This window comes from Hippocampus bargibanti, linkage group LG07 (assembly GCF_051943395.1).
Source record: "Hippocampus bargibanti isolate YZ-2025 linkage group LG07, ASM5194339v1, whole genome shotgun sequence".
Taxonomy (NCBI): domain Eukaryota; kingdom Metazoa; phylum Chordata; class Actinopteri; order Syngnathiformes; family Syngnathidae; genus Hippocampus; species Hippocampus bargibanti.
In genome coordinates, this window is record NC_142740.1 from 5,110,075 (window position 1) to 5,127,622 (window position 17,548).

At 41.9% G+C, this 17,548-nt stretch overlaps 1 protein-coding gene across 4 annotated transcripts; it reads right to left on the reverse strand.

Annotated features, from left to right (window-relative positions):
- Nucleotides 1-770: 770 nt before the first annotated feature.
- On the reverse strand, nt 771-17,450 carry cyldl (cylindromatosis (turban tumor syndrome), like). 4 transcript variants are annotated; one of them, XM_089000334.1, is made up of 15 exons: nt 17,203-17,446; nt 14,953-15,412; nt 12,797-13,075; nt 10,708-10,783; nt 10,472-10,635; nt 8,169-8,322; nt 6,997-7,138; nt 6,412-6,522; nt 5,295-5,386; nt 5,163-5,226; nt 4,962-5,094; nt 4,778-4,886; nt 2,762-2,880; nt 1,127-1,340; nt 771-1,062 (listed from the first exon to the last, which is right to left on the reverse strand). In XM_089000334.1, the coding sequence occupies exons 2-15, from the start codon at nt 15,370-15,372 to the stop codon at nt 878-880; spliced, it is 2,262 nt and encodes a 753-aa protein (XP_088856460.1). In that variant the 5' UTR covers nt 15,373-15,412; nt 17,203-17,446; the 3' UTR covers nt 771-877. The 4 variants fall into 4 exon arrangements, with proteins under 4 accessions (XP_088856460.1, XP_088856458.1, XP_088856456.1 ...); XM_089000332.1 differs by having other exon boundaries at nt 1,127-1,364; XM_089000330.1 differs by having other exon boundaries at nt 1,127-1,364; nt 10,472-10,783; nt 17,203-17,450.
- Between the last annotated feature and the right edge of the window lie 98 nt (nt 17,451-17,548).

Here is a 17,548-nt window from a genome sequence, read left to right on the forward strand (position 1 = left end):
GTAAGAAACATCATTATTGATTAATAATAACAGCATCATGTGATAACATTTGTCCAATGTACCTGCCTCCTAGTGATGGGAATTTCGGCTCTTTTCAGAGAGCAGGTTCTTTTGGCCCGGCTCACTAAAAAGATCCGGCTGTTTTGGCTCCCAAATGGCTCCTGAGTTTGTTTGTTTTGTTTCTGCTTCTATTAATTAACTACCAAAAAAATCATGTCAAATTATGTGAGAAACGATTTACTCACGTACAAAATACACCATATCAAATATTTTTATGTTTCATGTGTTTTTTTAACCTCCCCCTTCTCCTTACTGCTGCGTGTGTCTGTAATTCTCCCATAGGAAAGCATTAAAATGAGAATAATCCGTTCCCAGGTCCCCATAAAACGTAATTTTCTCCAGAAATAAGCTTTAAAACTACACAAAATAGACCTTGTTTTATGTAATTTATGTAATAAATGTGCTATTGGATTGTAATGAAAGAAATAAACTGTACCGTATAATGAAGTGGTTTTATTGAGCTTTGTGATGGTCCTCTCAAGGTCACTTTACAGTCACAGGATAAAGTTTTTCTGTGGGTGAGCAGCGGCAGCCACATGCGCCAGCCTTCATTCAACCCCGAAATAACTCAAGTAGATAAAAAGGTAGCTAGATACCTAGCTATTAGATAGCCAGCTAGCCAATAGGTAATAGGTACCCAGCTAACCGGCCATCTAGCTAATAGATAGCTAGCTAGCTGGATAGATAGACGACAGATTCCAACAAGGGTGTGCGGCTTTGATTTGCAACTTTATTGATAGCTGGCGAACAGGCGAGCGAACGGCGTCACGTGGCGCCGGAATACGGCGTGAAATCACAGCGCGTTTATTGGGCTGACTTAGCGATAGAGGCACATGCTGCTACTCTGATACAAGTACATGTAGGCGTCGCAGAAGAGCCGCTTGGCCACGCCCTTCATGTCCCGAGGAATCTGAGCGGCCAGCTGGGCCGCCGGCATGTCCAAGTAGACGCCAACCTCGGGGCACGCCTGAACTTCCGGGATGTTGAAACCGTCCGTCCCGCCTACGAGGAGATAGCTTTGAAAAAGAAGGCCCGGGGTGGCGACCGCTCGGCGGCCATCGCTCACCTTGCCTGTCCGCCATGCTGTCGAAGAAGAGCCAATGGCGGCTGTCGGGTCCGTACTTGACGAAGGAGACGTAGTGGCTGGTCTCGATGCAGAGGACGGCAAAGAGTTCCAGGACGTCTCGGGTTAGCGTGCGGGGGGCCCCTCGCCCCGCGTAACCTTCGGGGATGTCCAGAGGGGCCGCGCGGTGGCTGCTCCGATGAGGGTGGGAGTGGACCTGAAATGCAGCAACACCTCCTCCCTCCGTGATGACAAAAAAAGGCAGTGCGCCGCCAAGATGAGAAAACGCTAAGGCTGCAGTGTACGCTAACGCAAAAAATGCCATCAGGTTCTTTTATTCTTGCCACGGAAGTCTTATGCGTACATTGGGGGTCAAATTACAGTGTAGAATTAACAATATTTTGGACAACGAAATTAAAAATGTCAAGTGAGAAAAGTCAGAAAACATATTAGCTATCTAGCTAGCTAGCTATTTATCTAGCTTACTAGCTATATAGCTAGCTACCTAGCTAGTTGAGTCAGGAAACATTCGCTAGCTATCTATTAGCTATATCTATCTAGCTTGCTATCTATTAGCTATATAGCTAGCTATCTAGCTATTTGAGTCAGGAAACATATTAGCTATCTAGGTAGCTAGTTATCTATCTATCTAGCCTGCTATCTATTAGCTATATAGCTAAACACATTAGCTATCTGGTTAGCTAGCTAGCTATTCGCTACAGCCAGCTACCTAGCTATTAGAGTCAGGAAACATTCGCTAGCTATCTATTAGCTATATCTATCTAGCTTGCTATCTATTAGCTATATAGCTAGCTATCTAGCTATTTGAGTCAGGAAACATATTAGCTATCTAGGTAGCTATCTATCTATCTATCTATCTAGCTTGCTATCTATTAGGTATCTATTAGCTAAATAGCTAAACACATTAGCTATCTGGTTAGCTAGCTAGCTATTCGCTACATCCAGCTACCTAGCTATTTGAGTCAGGAAACATTCGCTAGCTATCTATTAGCTATATCTATCTAGCTTGCTATCTATTAGCTATATAGCTAGCTATCTAGCTATTTGAATCAGGAAACATATTAGCTATCTAGGTAGCTATCTATCTATCTATCTAGCTTGCTATCTATTAGGTATCTATTAGCTATATAGCTAAACACATTAGCTATCTGGTTAGCTAGCTAGCTATTCGCTACAGCCAGCTACCTAGCTATTTGAGTCAGGAAACATATTAGCTAGCTATCTTGCTATCTATTAGCTGTCTAGCTCTGTCTCTTTTTGAGTTATTCGGGATTGAGTGAACGCTGGCGCGCGTGGCTGCCACTGCTCACCCACAGAAAAAACTTATCCTGTGACTGTAAAGTGACCTTGAGAGTTTTGAAAGGCGCTGATAAGTGAAAAATATTATTATTGTTATTGTTATTATTATCTACATTTACAAATCCACGACGGTGCCCCAGTCGGCAGCCGTCAAAAGACAAAAGAATCGGGACAAGTACGGACCCCTGCGGGACACCACATTTCAGTTTAATGGGCGTCCGGTTGTTACCGCCTGTCTTTACCAAGCGCTTTCGGGCAGTTTCTTTCCTAACGGCGGCGGAATTCTGAAAGTTTGTCGTAAGAGCGAACGGGGCCAACCTGAAGCGAGCACAACTGGCAGAAGACTTTGCATCCCGTCTGGCCGAAGACCGGATCCTCAAAACAGTCCAGGCACTCCTCCCGGGCTAGCTTGCCGCAAAGAATGCACTGCCGGGGACCTGGAAATCATCATAATAATAACACATTTCATTTCTGAGCTGAACTTTACAGTCGCTGGATTTGTTTGTGCGGGTGAGCAGCGGCAGCCACACGCGCCAGCGTTCACTCAACCCAGAAGTAACTCAAATAGATAGAAAGCTAATAGATAGCCAGCCAGACAGTTAGCTAACTAGCTAGATAGACATATAGGTAATAGATAGCCAGCTGCATAGCTAACTAGCCAGATAGCTAATCGATAGTAAATGACTAGCAAATAGATAGCCAGCTAGGTAACTAGCTAATAGATGGCAAATGGATAGCAAATAGATTGCTAGCTAGGTAGCCAGCTATTATTTATATATTGATGACTCAAGTCAATAATAATAATAATAATAATAATAATAATAATAATAATAATAATAATAATAATAATACAGTAAAGTCTCGTTATATGGATATTCAAGGGAGTCCGAAAAAATATCGATATAACCGGGACTATCGATATATCCGACCCTGTTTGCATGTAATTTTCTCCGTGCGTGCATAGAAATAGTATCGATATAACCGGGACTATCGATATATCCGATATCGATATAACGAGACTTTACTGTAATAATAATAATACATCTAATTTCTAAGCGCCTTTCAAAACTCAAGGTCAAGGTCACTTTGCAGTCACAAGATCTGTTTTTCTGTGGGTGAGCAGCGGGAGCCACACGCGCCAGCGTTCACTCAACACGGAATAACTCAAATAAATAAAAAGCTAGCCAGCAAATAGATAACTTAATAGCTAGCGAATAGATAGCTAATACCTAGCAAATAGATAGCTAATACTGAGCAAATAGATCGCTAATAGTTAGTGAATAGATAGCTAATAGCTAGTGAGTAGATAGTGAATAGCTAGTGAATAGATACCTAATACCTAGCAAATAGATAGCTAATACATAGTGAATAGACAGCTAATAGGTAGTGAATAGATAGCTAATAGCTAGCGAATATATAGCTAATACCTAGCGAACATAGCTAATACATCACAAATAGATAGCTAATACCTAGCGAATAGATAGCTAATACCGAGCAAATAGATCGCTAATAGCTAGTGAATAGATAGCTAATAGCTAGTGAGTAGAAAGTGAATAGCTAGTGAATAGATACCTAATACCTAGCAAATAGATAGCTAATACATAGTGAATAGATAGCTAATAGGTAGTGAATAGATAGCTAATAGCTAGCGAATATATAGCTAATACCTAGCGAACATAGCTAATACATCACAAATAGATAGCTAATACCTAGCGAATAGATAGCTAATACCGAGCAAATAGATCGCTAATAGCTAGTGAATAGATAGCTAATAGCTAGTGAGTAGAAAGTGAATAGCTAGTGAATAGATACCTAATACCTAGCAAATAGATAGCTAATACATAGTGAATAGATAGCTAATAGGTAGTGAATAGATAGCTAATAGCTAGCGAATATATAGCTAATACCTAGCGAACATAGCTAACACATCACAAATAGATAGCTAATACCTAGCGAATAGATAGCTAATACCGAGCAAATAGATCGCTAATAGCTAGTGAATAGATAGTGAATAGCTAGTGAATAGATACCTAATACCTAGCAAATAGATAACTAATACATAGTGAATAGATAGCTAATAGGTAGTGAATAGATAGCTAATAGCTAGCGAATATATAGCTAATATCTAGCGAACATAGCTAATACATCACAAATAGATAGCTAATACCTAGCGAATAGATCGCTAATACCTAGCGAATAGATAGATTTCCCTGATCCACTGGTGAAAAGGACGCTTTGATCAGCTCCTCTTTCATTTAGAATGATAGATAGCAAGGGGCCGGTTAGCAATTGTCGATTTAGCAGCTTTCCGCGCCAGGATTGGTCGCCGCTTACCTTGGGAGAGGAGGTGAGTGACGTCCAGCTCCACGGAGGGAAGGATTTTGTCAAACATTTTGAACTTCTTGCCAAAACGAGGCATCTGAAGAATGAGGCAGGACGGCACCTGGAGGGCCGACACCGGGTCACCCTTTGGGAAAGCGGCCCGGCGACCGCTCGCTCGCCCGTCCGCCCGTCTCACCTCCGCTAGTTTAAGTGCGGCGCTGTGAAAGGAATGTTCCAGCAACTGTTGCACGCTAGGAAGTAGCAGGCTGTGCTTGTGCTCCAGGAAGATCTGATAGCAAAAACTCTCCTGGACCTTTCCACCGACCCACCTGAAGAGGACAGACGGACGTGGGACAACATGGGCGGGGCTGTGGGACAAATGGGCGGAGGGACTTACAGTTTGAGCAGAGGGTCCAGCGCCAGAACGTGATGCATGATGACCGTCAGAAACTCCTCCGGATCTGCCGCAAAATGGCCGCCGGGTGAGAGCCCGAAAGCGGAAACTTGCAATAAAATGGCGGAAACTCACCCTTTTCCTCGGTGGTGAAGGAGTGACAGTAGCCGTGCTTTTCCAGTTGCTGTCGGAGCTTCATGATGTGTTCACCCTGCACAAAACCCTCACTGGGGGCGGAGACAAGCATCCAAAGGTAACTGGCGACGACGTCCCAAAAGCGGAAGCTAACTGGCGACGACGTCCCAAATGCGAAAGCTAACAGGAAGCTGACCGGAGGCTAACTGGCGACGATGTCCCAAAAGCAGAAGCTAACCGCAAGCCCACTGGCGACGATGTCCCAAAAGCGGAAGCTAATTGGAGGCTAACTGGCGACGACGTCCCAAATGCGAAAGCTAACAGGAAGCTGACCGGAGGCTAACTGGTGATGACATCCCAAAAGCGGAAGCTAACCGGAAGCTAATTGGAGGCTAACTGGCGACGACGTCCCAAAAGCAGAAGCTAACCGGAGGCTAACTGGCGACGACGTCCCAAATGCGAAAGCTAACAGGAAGCTGACCGGAGGCTAAATGGTGATGACATCCCAAAAGCAGAAGCTAACCGGAAGCTAATTGGAGGCTAACTGGCGACGACGTCCCAAATGCGAAAGCTAACAGGAAGCTGACCGGAGGCTAACTGGTGATGACATCCCAAAAGCAGAAGCTAACCGGAGGCTAACTGGCGACGATGTCCCAAAAGCGGGAGCTAATCAGAAACTAACTGGCGACGACGTGCCAAAAGTGGAAGCTAACCGGAAGCTAATTGGAGGTTAACTGGCGACGATGTCCCAAAAGCGGAAGCTAACCGGACGCTAACCGGGGGCTAACTGGCTACGATGTCCCAAAAGTGGAAGCTAACCGGAAGCTAACTGCCGATGATGTCCCAAAAGCGGAAGCTAAACAGAGGCTAACCAAGGGCCAACTGGCGACGACGTCCCAAAGGCAGATGCTAACCGGAGGCTAACTGGCGATGATGTCTCAAAAGCGGAAGATAACCGGAGCCTAACGGGAGGCTAACCAGAGGCTAACTGGCGACGACGTCCCAAAAGCAAAAGCTAACCGGAGGCTGACTGGCAACGACGTCCCAAAAGCGGAAGCTAACCAAAAGCTAACTGGTGATGAGCTCCCAAAAGTGGAAGCTAATTGTAGGCGCGCACCTTCGGAGGGGGTTGACGATATCATGTAGCAGCGTCCGCTGGATTGGGGCGTCTTGCGGCTCCGTCCATTTGAACAACAGCGAGTCCAGCACGGACGAGCAGGAGAACAAGCTGAGACACACAAAAAAGGAGCATCCAGGTGACGTCGCGCTAGCTAGCTAGCTAGCTATTTATTTGCTATCTAGCTGGCAAGCTATCTAGCTAGCTCTATGTTTGCTATCTAGCTGGCTAGCTATCTAGCTAGCTAGCCCTCTTTTTGCTATCATGCTGGCTAGCTATCTATCTAGCTAATTAGCTCTCTATTTGCTTTCTAGCTGGCTAGATATCTATCTATCGATCTATCTATCTATCTAGCTAATAGCTATTTATTAGCTAGTGAGCTACTTTTCTATCTATTTGAGTTACTTTCGGGTTGAGTGAATGCTGCTGCGTGTGGCTCCCGCTGCTCACCCACAGAAAAACTGATCCTGTGACAATAAAGTGACCTTGAGACTTTTGAAAGGCGCTTAGAAATGATATGTATTATTATTATTATTCTAAATAAATGAATGAAAAGAAATGAAGTGCGGCGTGGGTCCTCCTGACCTGAAGAGGGCAGCGTCCATGTAACAAGAGTTACAGTGGCCTTGGATCCCCTTCATGCGTCCCACCAGAATTTGGTCCACTTGGTCCGTGCCGATGGGTGCCACGGGTTCCACTTTACCACGACTATCTTGTCTCGCTGCGTCTGAAATTGGAAAAAAAAAAAAAAAGATAAACATAATGTATTTATTCATTTTAATCGATTTATTTTTTTCATTATTTTACTCTCAAGTTATTTAACCTATTTAGTCATTATTTATGTATTTATTTACGTAGTTATTTATTTAATTTTTATGTATCCATCTAGCTATCCAGCTAGTTAGATGTTTATCGAGCTATCCAGCTAGCTATTTAGGTATCCATCCAGCTATCTATCTATGTAGTTATCTATCAATGTAGCTGTATAGCTAGCTAGCGATCTATCTAGCTATCCATCCAGCCATCAATCTATGTAGCTGTATTGCTAGCTAAAGATCTAGTTAGCTATCCATCTATCTAGCTATTCATACATCCAGCCAGTTAGCTAGCTTGCTACCTAGCTATTTAGGTAGCTATCTAGCTATCCATCCAGCTATCCATCTATGTAGCTATCCATTTATGTAGCTGGATGGATAGCTAGTGATCTAGCTAACTATCAATCCATCTAGCTATCAATCGATCTAAGTAGCTGTCTATCTATGTAGCTGGATAGCTAACTAGTAATAATAATAATAGTAATAATAATAATAATAATAGTAATAATAATAATAATAATAATAATAATAATAATAATAATAATAATAATAATAATTTAATTCCTAAGCCCTTTCAAAACTCTGAAGGACACTTTACAGTCATTGGATAAGAACTTTTTTAGCTCGCTAGCTCGCTATCCTTCCAGCTATCCATCTATGTAGCTATGTATTTAGCTGGATAACGATCGATCTATGTAGCTAGCTATCCATCTACCTATCTATGTAGCTATCTATCTATGTAGCTGGATCGCTAGTTAGCGATCTAGCTAGCTATCCAGCTATCCATCCATTTAGCTATTTAGCTAGCGATCCGTCCATCCACCCATCAGCGTGCGTGACAATGAAGTGTGTCACCGAGAGGACTTTGAATGGAGCGGACGGACTTTGGGGGTTCCAAGCGGAGGTCCACCTGTGTGCGCCGGTTCCTTTTTCTCCGCTGACCTGTGGCTTTGCGCTGGGTTGCCCCGTCGCCGTCGTTGAGAAATCGCGCATCGGGACGGCAGGCGCTTTTCTTGACAAAGAGAGCCCTCCGGGGGGGACATTGAAAGAAGGAGACATTTTTAAAGGTCCCGTCACTCACTCCCATGTCCTCTTCCTGCAGAAAAAGGACAAAGGAAGTCAAGTCAGTCCACTAGCTAGCTATTAGCTAAACAAATTCTAAAAAAAAAAAAGACTTTTTGACATTTACATATACACCTAAAAGCTAGCAACCACTCATTTGAAGACAATCAGGTTAAAATCGTAGCGAAAGAACATAGATGATTTGAAAGGGGAGTAAAAGAAGCTATTTTCATAAAACAGCAAAACCCTTCACTAAATCGCCATGGTGGGGTGAGGTTCAATTTGGATAGTTCGTGCAACCGTCTTCTTAGGCAACATAGGCTTAGTTATGCTGATGAGGTGATACCGCAGCAAATGGGGCAATCAGGCCAGTCGAAGACCACATACTCAGGCAGGACAATAGAAGTAATCAGTCAGTACAATAGAGGTAATCAGAGTAGTCCTCTGCTCCCCCTAACCTGAGAGCAGGGACCAATCATAGCAGAGTCTGGCACCGCCACGTCTGGACAGTAGGGATATATATATAGGACCTAAACGACCAGCAAAAAAAAATAGTTCACTGACGAAGCCTCTTGGATAAGAAGCGAAAAATCCAACAACTTCAAAAAAGTACAGATGATGACTGAAGAAACCTTCTCATCGATGGACCACTCCTGTACGACTGAGAGCTTACACAGACGTATTAGCTACATAGTCATCTAGCTGGCTAGCTATCTAGCTAGCTATCTATTGGCTATCTATTAGCTATCTAGGTGACTGGCTATCTATCTCGCTAGCTATCTATTAGCTATACAGCTATTTAGCTGGCTAGCTATCTATTAGCTACGTAGCTTGCTTTCTATCTGAAGTGAGTTACAATTCGATTTGTGCACATTTCTTTTCTGTGAAAGGTTGTTGTGCTTCCTTGTTATTTTTTCAATTTTTTCCAAGATGGCGGCGCGTGAACACGCAGCGGCTCCCCTCTCCCGGCAAATTGGCGTTTTCATGTTTATGTTTGTTAAGTAATTATAAGTACCTTGCATGCTGGGTTCGAGAGGACAGTAATTTCATCTGTGCTGTATGTCATGCATATTAGCATATTTGACAATAAAGCTGACTTTGACTTTGACTTTAAACAGCGCACTGACAATTTGTGAGAGCTATTAAATAACCGTAATAGATATACAGTATGAATGAAATGCTTTTGTGCAACCAAGGTCAAAACAAGGATTCGAGTCGTCTTAGCTGGCTACCTAGCTAACTAATCACGAGCCTGTGGTGTTTATTTTCCGGTCCCATAATAGTAAAATTATCTGCAAAAAGCTCCTCAGAGGCGATGGATGTGTGAATTCAGAGAGAGGGGGTATGGAAAGTAGCGCCGGCTGGAGCGCTGTTCGGTCGTGTGTTTCCGCCGAAGATCACTCCGCCAGATCCGAAGGTTGTGCGCTTTGGTGTTCCAGTCGTGGTGGGTGCGTAATATGAAAATAGTGCTTATTATAAGGTTTAATTTTCATAAATTTGACGTTCGTAAGATAAGGTGTTCGTAAGTTGAGGTCTCACTGTATTATTATTATTATTATTATTATTATTATTATTGAGTGTGTCTGCTGCTGCTCACCCACAGAAAAACCTCCAGTGACTGTAAAGTGACCTTGAGAGCTTTGAAAGGCGCTTATAAATGAAATAGATTATTATTTTTATTATGATTGATGATTATTATTATTATCATCATCGTCATCTTCATCATTATCATCATCATGATTATCATGATTATTATGATTATAATGATGATCATGATGAATATCATGATCATCATCATGATTATTATTGTTGTTGTTATTATTATTATTATTACGATTATTATTATTGTTATTATTATTATTAGCATCATCATCATCATTATTATTATGATGATTATCATTATCATAATGATGATTATCAACATGATAATCATCATGATTATCATGATTATTATGATAATTATTATGACTATCATGATTAGCATGATGATTATCATGATTATGATCATGATTAATATCATGATCATAATAATCATGATGATGATGATGATTATTATTATTATTATTATTATTATTATTATTATTATTTATTATTATTATTATTATGAAGACATGAGCGGGTTCCGTTGAGACGGACGGCGTCTCGTTGTTCCCACGGTGTTTGAGCTTCTGTGAAAACCTTACCAGCTCAAGTCCGGCCATGGTTTCCTTTTTCCCAGGAAGGATCCCGATCCAGCGGATGATTCCGTAGAGACGGCGGTTGCCCAGGGAGACCTCCACCAGGGAGTTCAGCCCCATGGCCGATTTCGATTCCGCCGGAGGATTGCTAAGGGCAATCAGATCCGAATCTGCAAAAGACGTCCAGATAAAAAAAAAAAAAAATGCTCCCAAAAACCGTCCAATCAGATGTCGGTTCCTACCGGCAGGATATTCCCCGACCACGACAAACTGAAGAGGGACTTCAACTTCGCCCGTCTTCCCGTTGGCATCCACGTCCTGAAAAAAAAAATGGCACAGGGCAACATTAAAGGACAACCGACACCATTTTTTCGTTTCCTGACACCCGAAAAACGCTTTAGCGCATCTAAAATAGCCAAAACACGCAGGATGATATTTTGAATCAAATGCAAAACACCAATAAAAATTACTTCAAGTGGCCCAAAACTGCCACAAAATGAGCTCGAAACTGGGCAGATTGAAAGAGGATCAAAGCATCCTTTTCAGCACTGGATCAGGGATGTCATGGTGGAATGGGCACATCTCCTACAAGTCCATCAAGTGGGAGAAAGCGTGCGTGAAACGGGATGGATGGTGTTGGGTTCAAGTGTGAAAAGTGTGTCTTCCAAACATTAATTTCCCATAGGAAACCATTAAAAATGAGAATAATCCATTCCCAGGGCCCCATAAAACAATTTTCTACTAACAAGTCTTAAAACGACACAAAATACAGTGATACCTCAGCTTACGAACTTAATTGGTTCCCAGAACGTGTATGTAAGGCGAAAAGTGTGTATTCCAAACATTATTTTCCCATGATAAACCATTAAAATGAGAATAATCCGTTCCCAGGTCCCCATAAAACATAATTTTCTACTATATAATCCTTAAAACTACACAAAATACAGTGATGCCTCAACTTACAAACTCAATTTGTTCCCAGAAAGTGTGTGTAAGGCAAAAACTACGTCTTCCTAACATTTATTTTTCATAAGAAACCATTAAAATGAGAATAATCCGTTCCCATGTGCCCATAAAACATCATTTTCGACTAAATAAGCCTTAAAATGACACAAAATATACCTTATTTTACGTATAATAAATGTGCTATTGGAGTGTAATTAAAGAAATAAACTTTACCGTACCGTATAATAAAGTGGTTTTATTGACCTTTGTGATGGTCGTCGATGTCGTTACCTCTTGATGATATCCGAGTGAAGTTGCCGTGCTTTCTGGGCGATAATACCCTCAATCACACTGTCCCCTGTTAGCTTCTTTTCGTTCATCCAAATAAACAGAGGTTTTTCAACGTCTTCGATTGCCTGAGACCGTTGCTTAGACAACACGGAAACACTCTGAGCCACACGTAGCCATGGTTGACCGAGCGTACTGATACTGGAACACTAAGTCACACAAACGCACACCTCGTTGGTGTTTTTTGATGATCTCCTGATGATCTTCTGCTCGACCGTCATTTTCTTTTGTGTCCTCTTCAGCTTAACACTAGCTTGTGGTGGGGTCTTTTTTGGTCCCATAATAGCAAAAGAAATCCATGCGATAACAAACTGCGTCTGCACTCAAAGAAAGGGGGTGTAGAAAACTAGTCCGGCAGCCACCGTGGCGCTGTGTGGTTTGCTTCGTTTGACATAAACTAGTTCGTCTGCCATTTTGGCGCTCCGTGCGTTTCCCGAAAACTACTAACTAAATACAGTAAAGTCTCGTTATATCGATATTCAAGGGAGTCCGAAAAAATATCGACATAACCGGGACTATCGATATATCCGACCCTGTTTGTGTGTAATTTTCTCCGTGCGTGCATAGAAATAGTATCGATATAACCGGGACTATCGATATATCCGATATCGATATAACGAGACTTTACTGTAATAATAATAATAATAATAATAATAATAATAATAATAATAATCATCATCATCATCATCATCCATTTCATTTTTTTAAGTGCCTTTCAAAACTCTCAAGGTCACTTTACAGTCACAGGAGAAGTTTTTCTGTGGGTGAGAGCGGCAGCCACACGGGCCAGTGTTCACTCAACCCGGAAGTAACTAGATGGAAAGATAGCTGGCTAGCTAATAAATAGCTAATAGATTGCTATTAGATGGCTAGCAAGGTAGCTAATAGATACCTAGCTAAATATCTAGCCAGCCAGCTCGACAGCTAATAGATAGCTAATAGGTAGCAACGTATCCCAGCGCAATAGATAAGTCCAATTCGCACCAGTCGCCCTCTCGAAGGCCAATGAGCTGAAATCTCGGACCAACGCTCCCTCACCGTGGAGATGGACACAAAGCGTTGTCCGTCCTTCTGCCGGACGTCGAGCACCATTCCGTAGCGACAGTAATCTTCGATGAAGTACGTGACTCTGTCGCCCGGCACCGGCGTGGCCGTTTCGCTAGCGGAAGGAGTCTCGGCGCCAACCGAGGAGAAGATCTCGGAGCGGCGTGGTCGCACTCTGGAAAAGGGGACGAAGATGCCGCAGTCTTGCTCGCAGGTGAAGAGGGTCACGTTGTCGTAGCGGCCGTCCGTGTTGCCCTTGCCCTTGTCTTGCCCCTTGGAACACAGGAAGACGGCCCCACCACCCGTTAATAACAACAGCCAATAGCTAGCTAGATAGCCAATATGTTTCTTGACTCAATTAGCTAGCTACCCAGCCATATAGCCAATAGATAGCCAACTAGATAGCTAATAGAAAGCTAGCTAGCTAGCTAGTAATAATAATAATCCATTTCATTTATAAATGCCTTTCAAAACTCTCAAGGTCACTTTAGTGACAGGATCCGTTTTTCTGTGGGTGAGTAGCGGCAGCCACACGCGCCAGCGTTCACTCACCCGGAAGTAACTCAAAAAGATAGAAAACTAGCTAGCCACCTAATAGATTGCTAATAGCCAATAGCTAGCTAGATATCCAATATGTTTCCTGACTCAATTAGCTAGCTAGCCAGCCATATAGCCAATGCATACCCAACGAGAAAGCTAATATATAGCTAGATAGCTAGCTCGTAATAATAATAATCTATTTCATTTCTAAACGCCGTTCAAAACTCTCAAGGTCACTTTACAGTCACAGGATCACTTTTTCTGTGGGTGAGTAGCGGCAGCCACACGCGCGAGCGTTCACTCAGTAACTCTAAAAGAGAGAAAGTTTGCTAACTAGCTAGCTAATAGAATGCTAGATAACTAATAGCTAGACAGCTAATATGTTTCCTGACTCAAATAGCTAACTAGATAGATAGATAACAGATAGCTAGCTATCTAGATAGCTAATAGATTAGTCCCACAAGGGGGAAATTTGCATTATTAGCTAGCCAGCTCCAATCCAAAGATACTCTCTCACAATTAATAATAATAATAATAATAATAATAATAATAATAATAATAATAATAATAATAATCCATTTCATTTATAAGGGCCTCTCAAAACTCTCAAGGTAACTTTACAGTCACGGGATAAGTTCTTCTGTGGGTGAGCAGCAGCAGCCACACGCGCCAGCGATCACTGAACCCCTTATATATAAAGCTAGCTAGCCAGCTCGTAAGTAGCTAATAAATAGCCAACATATAACTAGCTATATAGCTAGCCACCTACACTGTAGATACGTTTATAGCTAATAGCTAACTATATAGATAGATAGTTAGCTAATACACTGAATGTCACTATTAAATACAGATAGAAATCTAGGTAGCCAGCTAGTACATAGCTAATAGATAGCCAAGAGATAGCCAGCTAGATAGATAGTCACCTTGATAGTTCTATCGTTAATTGCTAGCTAGCCAGATAGTTAGTTAGCTAATACACTGAATGTCACTATTAAATACACAGATAGATCTAGATATCTGCTAGGTGGCTAGCTAGCAGAAAGCTAATAGATAGCCAACAGAAAGCTAGCTAGATAGCCAGCCACTTAAATAGCTATATAGCTGCTAATACACTGAATGTCAATAAAACAAATAAACAAACAAATAAATAATAATAATAATAATAATAATAATAATAATAATAATAACTACTACTACTAATAATAATGATAATAATAATAATGATGATACTACTGCTACTACTACTACTACTACTACTACTACTACTACTACTACTAATAATAATAATAATAATAATAATAATAATAATAACTACTACTACTACTAATAATAATAATGATAATAATAATAATGATGATACTACTGCTACTACTACTACTACTACTACTACTACTACTACTACTACTACTACTAATAATAATAATAATAATAATAATAATAATAATAATAATAATAATACTACTACTACTACTACTACTACTACTACTACTACTAACTACTACTACTACTACTAATAATAATAATAATAATAATAATAATAATAATAATAATAATAATAATAATAGACAATAAAGTGAAAGTCTTGCCTCCCAGACCGGACTGGGTCCTACCTGCAGTTGGATTCCAAAGAAGACCCCCGTCAGCGGTTCTTGGTCCGGTCCCCGCGACAGGTTCCCGATGTAGCGAAGGACGCCGTTCAAGGTCTCGCCTCCTTCTTCCACCAGGACCTCGGCCCCCTTACAAAGCGTCAGCGCTCGACGGAGCCCATCCCCGTCCCGGAACCACCTGAGCCTTTCGGAGTCGTCGGGCAGGGCCAGCAGCAGCCCAGCCTCCGCCTCGCTCACTTCTTCCAGACGTCGCTTGTCGATCTCCACGAAGAGCGGCAGAAGGGAACCCAGGACGAAGACTTGCAGTTTTTTAGCAGAACCATCTTGCCGTTCGTACGTGTAGCAGATGTTGCCGGCGGCGCAGTGCCGCAGCGAGTCGGGCGGTTCGGTGACAATCCAGTACCGGAAGCCTGTCGACGTCATGATCCGGAGGGTCACGTCGTGAAGCGCGACGCTGGATCGCCTACTCCAGACACAAAAAAGCTTTGACCGTCCAGTGCCAAATCCTCTCGGTGAAAACTTGCTGTGTGCTGGATGGAAATCTGCTTAAAATGTGCGTTGTACAGTCAATACGGCTATTATATATCTATTTGCTAGCTACTAGCTATCTATTCGCTCGCTATTAGCTATCTATTCGCTCACTATTAGCTATCTATTCATTAGCTACTAGCTATCTATTCACTAGCGAATAGCTATCTATTTACTAGCTATTAGCTATCTAGTCAGTAGCTATTTGCAAGGTATTAGCTATCTATTCGCTCGCTATTAGCTATCTATTCGCTCACTATTAGCTATCTATTCGCTAGCTACTAGCTATCTATTCGCTAGCGAATAGCTATCTATTTACTATCTATTAGCTATCTATTCGCTAGCGAATAGCTATCTATTTACTATCTATTAGCTATCTATTCACTCGCTATTTGCAAGGTATTAGCTATCTATTCGCTAGCTACTAGCTATCTATTCACTAGCGAATAGCTATCTATTTACAAGCTATTAGCTATCTATTCAGTAGCTATTTGCAAGGTATTAGCTATCTATTCGCTTGCAATTAGCTATTTATTCGCTCGCTATTAGCTATCTATTCGATATCTATTTGCTAGCTAATAGCTATCTATTCGCTAGCTATTAGCTATCTATTCACGTGCTAACTTGCTATCTATTTGAGTTACTTCAGGGTCGAGTGAACACTGGTGCGCGTGGCTGTCACTACTCACCCACAGAAAAAAAACGTATCCTGTGACTGTAAAAACATATTAGCTATTTAGTTAGCTAGCTATCTATTAGCTATCTAGCATTGGCAATCGTCAAGTCAAGTCACGAAACATATTAGCCATCTAGCTAGCAAGCTATCTATTAGCTACCTATCTATCTAGCTAGCTATTTGAGTCAGGAAAAATATTAGCTATTCTATTAGCTAGGTAGCTTATAGAACCAACCAACCAAAGAGCGTCAACGTCAAGAGGCACTTGAACTGTTTGGACAAACGTCCCGAAGACGTAACGCGGTGGACAATTGTGGTACTAGTGCGTCCTCGCAGCCTTTTCTTTCCTGTCCCCACCCAACGAGGAAATTCAATTGGACCAAATGGCTTTCCGGACAAATAAATCATCGCTAAATCACAGCCCCCGCCCAATCTTCTTTGCTATCATGCTGGTGGGGAAGACAATAATTATAATAATACACTATCCAGCTATCTAGCTATCGAGCTAGCTAGCTGTCTATCTGACTAGCTGGCTATCTATTTGCAATCCATTTGCTACCTATTAGCTATCTAGCTGGCAGGATAGCTATCTGGCTGGCTATCTATTGGCTAACTAGCTGGCTGGCTAGCTGTCTATTTGGCTTGCCACTTAGGTAGCTAGCGAGTTGCGATATATTTGCAATCTATTTACTATATATTAGCTATCTTGCTGGTTGGATAGCTATCTGGCTGGCTAGCTATCTGGCTGGCAATCTATGAGCTATCTAGCTAGCTATTTATTAGCTTAATAGTTGTCTATCTGGCTAACTATCTATTTGCTGAATAGCTATATATCTATCTAGTTAGCCAACTATTAGCTATCTATCAGCTAGCCAGCTCGCTTTCTACATATTTGAATTACTTCCGGGTTGAATGAACACTGGCGCGTGTGGCTGCCGCTGCTCACCCAAACAAAAACTTATCATGTGACTGCCTTGAGAGTTTCAAAACTCTCAAGGACACTTTACAGTATTGCTAATTTGAAAAAGGTGTCAAAATTGAAGCGTTACCGATGACTTGGCTTGTCCGAATTGCTGTTTTCGTTGTTATTTTGTCGCCATTCCAACGGTTTCCTTCGTAAGACGCTATTCCCTTTCAATTTTCAAGTCAGAAAGACTTTTTGTAAGCTCCATTCTTCTGATGAAGGGGACAATTTTCGGCCGACCTGTCAAATCTGTAATCGATGTTCTCAACTATTAATGGTGACAGCGACTACAAAGTGCGTTACTTTCGTTTAGAGAACCATGGGCCGCGTCTCGTTTGTTTACATCTTACAAATAGTATCATCGCCTGGTTTGCGTGTTGTCGCCGTTGAGCACGACGAGACATGAGGAAGTGTCTACATTAGCAGAACTG

What these genes read in the sequence shown, in the direction of transcription:
- cyldl (XM_089000330.1), bottom strand. Translation starts at nt 15,372, where the DNA reads ATGACGTCGACAGGCTTCCGGTACTGGATTGTCACCGAACCGCCCGAC. An exon ending in ATGGACGCTGCCCTCTTCAG is followed by an intron (nt 6,523 to 6,996) that starts GTCAGGAGGACC and finishes TGTGTGTCTCAG; the next exon opens with CTTGTTCTCCTGCTCGTCCG. An exon ending in ATCGTCAACCCCCTCCGAAG is followed by an intron (nt 5,387 to 6,411) that starts GTGCGCGCCTAC and finishes CTCCGCCCCCAG; the next exon opens with TGAGGGTTTTGTGCAGGGTG.